The 7488-nt window shown below is 46.0% G+C and overlaps 1 protein-coding gene across 2 annotated transcripts in view; it reads left to right on the top strand.

Annotated features, from left to right (window-relative positions):
- Myof (myoferlin) overlaps positions 1-7488 on the top strand; it is a 146438-nt gene that overhangs the window by 124610 nt on the left and 14340 nt on the right. For both annotated transcript variants that reach the window (XM_028773469.1, XM_028773470.1), the window contains exons 44-46: positions 3891-4061; positions 4709-4857; positions 7055-7194. In XM_028773469.1, coding sequence (XP_028629302.1) covers positions 3891-4061; positions 4709-4857; positions 7055-7194 — 460 coding nt within the window. The remainder of the gene's footprint in view (positions 1-3890; positions 4062-4708; positions 4858-7054; positions 7195-7488) is intronic.

The following is a 7488-nucleotide window of genomic DNA, read 5'->3' as shown; positions in this document are numbered from 1 at the left end:
TGTGTGCTTGTGGCAGTGAACACCTGTGTGCATGTGGCAGTCAGAGATAACTTGGTTCTCTCCTTCTACCGTGTGGGTCCCAGGGATCAATGTCAGGTCGTCAGGCTTGACCGAAGCAGCCTTTACCCATGCGTGAGTCATGTTATATAAATCTTATCAGAGCTGTTTCTAGTTACTAACATGATCACTCAGTAAAGCCAGCATCAGTCAGCTGTGATCACCTTCCATATTCAATAACAATATTTGCTGGGCATTCAAAGTGAGCAGGTCCTCTCTCTGCTGAGCCATTTTGTAGAAGACATCTCAGAAATCTCACAGAACTCTGATGGGAACAGAAGCTAAAATCCCAAGAAAGTGTGTACCTAATGCCCTTCTGATCACAGGCTGTGGCCATGGTCCCAAGCCATACGACACAAGTGTCTGTGTGGCTTCAGCACCGCAGTCTGCTCTGTTGAGTGTTCTGTCTGATTTTCTTCTGTGTTAGACTCACTAGCCAGACTCCACAGCCCCCACATCGCTAGGAAGGACACAGGGCCTCACATCTCTGTCAGCAAGCTGTAAGACAAGCAATTGAGACAGAGGAGGTATACATCCATGACATGACGCTTTCCCAAGCCCATGGCTGTACTTTATTTTAGTAAAATATTCTTTGTGGAAAAACACTTGAGGAGGGGCGGCGGGGGGGGGGGGGGGAGGATTCTGTATGCAAAGGGTTGGCAAACAGGAGGACCTGAGTTTGATCTTCAACTATCTGTAAGATAAGGTAGAGGGCAGAGGATATAGCTCAGTGGGTACAAGATGTGGCCACACAATCCAGACAATCCAAATTCCAGATGTAGCGGTGTACACCTATAATCCCAGCACTCCTACAGCCAGATGTGAGGCAAAGTCAGAAGAATCTTCTAGAAACTTTCTGGCCAGCTAGCCTGGAATATGCAGTACAGAACAGAAAGAGGAGAGATCCTGTCTCAAAAGGGTGGGGGGGGGGGCAAGAACTGACTCCCCCCAAATTGTCCTCTGACCTTAACCCACAAACTGTTGCACACGCCTGTCCTCTGTCCCATTGCAAAGTCAAGAATTAAATATATTTGTTCTTAACTTTTTAAATGACAAAGAAAGACATTCTGGCCTCTACATGAACCAATGCGCACATAAATACACATGCACATATGTATTTGTGCACACACATACACGTAAGCACAAAAGGGGAAATGGTGTAATTCTCTCAAAATTTTGCTAAGTGGGAGAGCGCTGCTCCAGTTTGCGTGCCCCTGACATACTCATTATTTTATGCCTTATGTTTATTCCTCTCTGTCTTTCTCTGCCTCTCTGTGTGTCTGTCTCTCTCATGCATGCTTATACACACACTCACACACCTTGATCATTCAGTTTTAGGTTCAAACAAGTCATCCCTATAGGCAGAAACAGGCATGTACAAAGGACCACCCAGTTGGCCTCTAGCATGTTTGCATACATGCACACACATGCATATACTCAGACACCTAAACATGAACACCCTCCATGCTGCACAGCCCTAGGCCCAGTGCCGGGCCCAGGGAGGGGAAGTAATCCTCTGGCACAGCAATGTGATCATTTTCCCTTTCTTCCGCTGATCCAGCCCCAAGGTCTAGACAGGAAAAGGCACGCAGGGCAGGAAGGAGGGCTCCGTGTGAGCGAAACCGGGAAGCAGGCAGAGCCAGCTTTGAAGGGAGAAAGGCGGCCCTGTCTGAATGGCTTGTTTCAGAGGTGCCAAGCACAAGCTTAATTAAGTAGCAGGAAAAGTCTTGCTCAGAGCCACGCTGGGAGGAAGTGATGCTGTCAGGCTCAGCGAGGCCAGTGGCTGTCTAGGGGGATCTCAGACTTCCGCCAGTCCATCAGAGAGGCTCCAGGCCGGGACCTCAGTCTTGGGAAGTGGCTTGCTTCTCAGCAGAGAGACCCTGAGACAGGGCTTGAGGAAGAAGCCAAATTTCCTGCATTCTCAGCCATTGTTCATCTTGGCTTCTCTAGCACACATTCATCTCCAGAATATTGTCCTCTGACCTCCATCAATGGGTTGTGGTACCCATATTCATATTCTATACATCATCCACACAATAATAATAAACTCTTAAAGATTTTTAAAAATAATAATTGATGCCTCAGGGGAGAAAAACATATTTCTTCATCAAACCAAAGCACCCAAGATACTAGGAGTCGGTTTGTTTGTTTATTTGTTTTGTTTTTCCTTGTGACCTGACCTCACAGAATGTTCCTGGCCCTTCTAAAACTTACATAGACCAGGCTGGCATCAAATTTGTGGCAACCCTCTTCTGCTCCTAGAGTGTAGCGTTTATAGGAGTTGTACCGCCATTCCCAGATAGTTTTCTTTTTGTTGTTCTTATTGTGTCTCGAGACAAGGTCTTTTTACATAGCCTGGCTCTGCTGGCACTCACAATATAGACCAGACTGGTCTTCGGCTCACAGAGATCCACCTGCCTCTGCCTCCCAAGTGCTGACACTAAAAACATGTGCCACAATACCCAGTTATTTTCTTTTTTAATTAAAAAAATGTATATGTGTGTAGGGATGCTGGAACTGCATATCTGTCTGTAAACTGTGCACACCTGACGCCCACATCGGCTGTGATGCTTTCTGTGTAACTGTGACCCAAGTACCCCTTTCCATGTCTCAAGCCTCAGGGTAGCTGCTACATCTAGGGAGGTCTCTGAGACTGGTACAAGAGACATCCGGAAGACTTTGTTCAAAGTGCCATTAGACACTCATCCCTGGCTCATTGGACAAAAGCCTGTCCTCATACCAGAATGGAACAAGAAAAGGAGGAAGGCTAGGGGAGGAGACCATTCCGTTTTTCTGTCAGCAAAATAAACTGAGCACCCGGAATGAGAGGGATATATGGGAACAATGCAAATACCAAAGCTAAGCTCTGCCCATCTGCCGCAGACACATGCACCTCAGTGTCCCCCAGACCACACAGTTCACCCACCAACAGAATGGCTGCTGGATTGTTTCTTTGTATCTCTGAAGAATTTACATTTTAATGTAGCTTCCATAGACAAATTTTGAGAACTGAATGAAGCCTACGGCAGCACCAGAGGTCTGGCAGGCCCGTTCTCTGGCACTCTATACAAGTTTGTGCATGCTGCTGAATCCTTCCAGAGGGATGAGTCAACTTGTTTCCTGGGGCAGGGGTCTCTGATGAGCAGAGTGAGAAATGAAGTGGGGTACAGAAAAATAGTGGTAAATAAGGTGCCTTATCTTCCTGGAGTGAGGAAAAACATATCCCAGGTGATAATACTAAAACTCGCAATATCATTATATATTATTGTTATAGTAATAAGTTTTAATCAACACACTCTTACTGAATGGTTTCTCAACATTTCTTCATTGGCTGTTAGAATAAAATAGATATGTTTTTTTTAAGATTTATTTATTTGTTACACACACACACACACAAACCATAGTCTGCCTCATGCACACTAGAAGAGGGCATCAGATCCCATTACAGGTGGTTGAGTCAACACGTGGTTGCTGGGAATTGAACTGGAAGAGCAGCCAATGCTCTTAACTGCTGAGCCATCTCTCCAGCCTGTGATAGGCTTTGTTATGATCATTTCACAGAGAAGAAAACAGAAGGGCTAAATAAGTGACATAGCTGGGATTTGAACACAGGTATTCATCCGTGCTTTTCTCCTGAGCAATGGTGTATTCCCTCGTCGTCTTATGTTCATAAGTGTCTACTGTTCATAACGTCTCCCCCTACCCACACAGCTGTCCTTAATCAGTTGTCATTCCCCAACATTGCCAACGTTTGGCAATTCTTTTTTTGAGTCATGGCATATGGAGCAGCCCAGAAGGCCCCAATCACACTGTACGTGCATTTCTTTACTTAGAATGTATGAGCTGAGCTGCTACTTGCCTCAAGAGAAAGACCTGAAGATCTCTGTCTATGACTATGATACCTTCACCCGAGATGAGAAGGTGGGAGAGACAACCATCGACCTGGAGAACCGCTTCCTTTCCCGGTTCGGGTCTCACTGCGGCATCCCTGAGCAGTACTGTGTGTAAGTTCCTTTCCCAGGAATGGAAGTGATCTGCTCAGACCTGGGGAGGCTGTGGGGCTCTGCCTCCCTCAGTGTCCATCCAGTGTCATTTTTGACAGAATTATCTTGAGAATAAAGTAGGGCACACACACTGCCTTGTTTATACCATAGTCTGTTGAAAGGCTGGTGTCTGGAGCAGTGGAGTGCCCTGTGTGTGACACAAGTGTTAGCGCACAGACAAACAGTCCCCTCTCCTGTTCTTGAGCTCCTGGGGTTAGCAGGTGTTATGGCAGGGATTCTCTAGCCTTTAGGAGTAGGGATTGATTCATAACTATTCAATTATCCCTCCCTCCCCACAAGGATTCTATGATGCCTAGCATCCCCTGATGCTAACCAGAGGCTCTCAAAGAGTTCAGTGAGACAGCATGCCACTTCTGGTATTTGAATTTGCTTCTATGATTGTGATAATCCCAGATCCCTCATTTTAGTTGAGGAGGGAACTGGACACAAAAAGCTAGACATGCTTTGCCTGAAGCCAAAGCAATATGTGTGTTTTACACCTCTCTGGGAGGCAAAGTGGGTAGACATGTCCCTCCCCAGTTAGATGGGTGTGCTCCGACACATGTGCGTTTGTGTGGAACTCTGTGCACCTGTGGTGTCGTCCACAGTTCTGGAGTCAACACCTGGCGAGATCAGCTGAGACCAACACAGTTGCTTCAAAACGTAGCCAGATTCAAAGGCTTCCCACCACCAGTCCTTTCTGAAGACGGAAGCAGAATCCGATATGGAGGACAAGACTACCATCTGGATGAGTTTGGTGAGCACAGAGCTGCGGGTTGTTTGCACAATATAACAACTCATGTCTGGGCTGCATTTGGGGGAGGAACATGAACCAAGGGAGCACATTGATGATTTCTTGTGAGACTGTATGTCTGTCCTTAACCAAAGCAAAAACCTCAGTAGGGGAGAGAATTTTGTCCATTGGGTATCACAGTGGACATATTTTTTTTTTATCTGTCTTATGTTTTATCTGTTCTTTTCAGTTCATAGTCATTTGAGCTTTAACTATGAAGTTCTAATTATTAGCCATGTTTTCGTATATTGCAAAATTAGCTCAAATATATTCCAATGGCAGTGAAAGAACATCTGTCCCAAAGAGACTCCCTCATAATTGGCTGTGGAGGTGCACATGCTTAGTCCCAGCACTCAGGAGACAGAAATAAGCAGTCCTCTGAGTTTAACGCAGACCTGGTCTATAGAGTGAGATCCAGGACAGCCAGGACTACACACAGAAATCCTGTCTCCAAAGATAAACAAACAAACAAACAAATAAACAAACCATTGGAATAAGAGAGAGAGAGAGAGAGAGAGAGAGAGAGAGAGAGAGAGTGTCAGAGTCATATCTGAGCCCTTGCCTGAGAAGCCACAGGCATGATGAAGGCAGTGCAGACAACCTGCTTTGCTTCCCTTCGGCTCGAGCTCAAGCCTGAGTTCCTGCCCCTTCACTCATGACACATGCATCCTACACATACCCAGTTAGCGCTGACACAGTGGAAGGAATATGCATCATAGTATGTGAACTACATGATGCTCCTATGGGCTCTGGGAAGGAGAAGGGGTGGAGCTCCCAAAGAGAGTGGTGGTGGGTCTGGCCTTCAAAGGTGCATGGAGAATCTGAGTAGAGACATGTGGGAATGGCGGAGGCTCCTGATCATCAACTTGATTCGTGACATTGTAAGAAACATGTTTTGAAGATGATATCATCCATCTCAGGGGTGACTAGATGCTTAACAGGCTGTTGATGCTACGGTTCATGTATAAACTTGCAAAAGCAAAAGAAAATAAATAGGAAAAGTATGAAGGCATCAAGGTCTGGTGGTGAAAAGTGATCCCAAAGCTATCAGATAACCCCCAAAATCTGTGTTTGTCACGGTGACTGTTCAGTTGCTTCCAAATTTAGCAACCAGGACCAGCTGTTTTGTTTTGCAAACAATTTTGAGAGGTCAGGAATTCTGGAAGGGCTCAGCTGAACACTTCTCCCTACAACCTCTCACAGGGCTACAGTCATCTGAGAGCCCTGGTGAGCTTTGGCCACAGTAAGTTAAGCATGTAACTGGAACTTGTTGCCTCCTGTCACTGGAGCCGATGGCCAGGGTACCTACACAGACCTTTCTGGACTCTGGGTCCACAGGCTTGTCACAGAAAGAGCGACTTCCCTCAGGTTCCCAAGGGAACCAGGCAGGAGCTTCTTGACCTTCCATGCTTACTCTCAAAAAAACCCACACAGCCTCTTTTCTCCTTTGCTCTGGTTTTACTCTGTCTCAAGGTTAAAAGGGAAAAGAATGCACTTTTTCATGGGAGAGATGTCTGAGAACTGGGAGGAGGGGGGAGGAAGACTCCATGTTTTTAAATGCTACAGTGGTATTTGCTGCTGTGAGAGAACTTTCACATCTCAGGAGCTTCTTCTGCTTTAGAACCTTAGGGTGATGGTCCCTCTAAGCGAGTGCATCATGAAGCGGGATGCTGCCCTCCTTTACAGCCCTGCTATTCTTCAGTGAACTCATCTAGGCTTTTATCTTCCTCCAGAAGAGAAAGGCTCAGATCCTATGCAGAGGGCCGTTCCAGAGGTGATACACATGTCATTCCCTCTGTGTTATCTTCTAGTTGAACTTGGCCACATGACCATATCTGACTAGTCGAAAGGGAGCCTAGGAAAGAAGATGGTTGTGAGCCTGTGCTACAAAAGTAAATGCAGCCTACACTCATCCAATTCTAGTATATTCTGGTCTCTGCTATTGGCAGACTACAAGGTGGGTGTGAGCCTCAGGATGGAGGAACCCACAGTCAAGAGCTATTGGTATCTGGTCCTTCACCAGTCCATACTGACTTGTACATAGTGATGATGCCTGCCCATTTTTACAAAGTTTGGGATGACATGCTGCAAGTTGCTGGGAGCCATCTGGCTGCATTGTTCCCAGTTGTTCCTCCTATTCCAACGCCATTTTGTATTCCAGAGGCCAACAAAATCCTGCACCAGCACCTTGGAGCCCCCGAAGAACGTCTTGCCCTCCATATTCTCAGGACTCAGGGGCTGGTCCCTGAGCATGTGGAGACAAGGACTTTGCACAGCACCTTCCAACCTAATATTTCCCAGGTAAAAGGGAAGACCCATGCCCACTCCTCAAACACAGCAACAGTCACTGGTGGATTTGCCTCTTGAAACCTGAGTACTTTTAGATACATAAGAAACAGAAAGAAACTCAAACTAGCTTCATCCAAAAGGCATCTATTGCAAAGATGTTTAGAGAATTTTGGAAAAATACGGATGACTTGAGATTCAGAGCAAACTCAAGGCAGGGTCTTCCCTTTGTCTTTGTCTTTGTCTTTGTCTTTGTCTTTGACTTTGTCTTTGTCTTTGTCTTTGTCTTTGTCTTTGTCTTTGTCTTTG

This window comes from Grammomys surdaster, unplaced genomic scaffold (genome assembly GCF_004785775.1).
Source record: "Grammomys surdaster isolate TR1022 unplaced genomic scaffold, NIH_TR_1.0 229, whole genome shotgun sequence".
In the NCBI taxonomy this organism is placed as follows: Eukaryota; Metazoa; Chordata; class Mammalia; order Rodentia; family Muridae; genus Grammomys; species Grammomys surdaster.
This window is presented reverse-complemented; position numbering and strand designations above follow the sequence as displayed.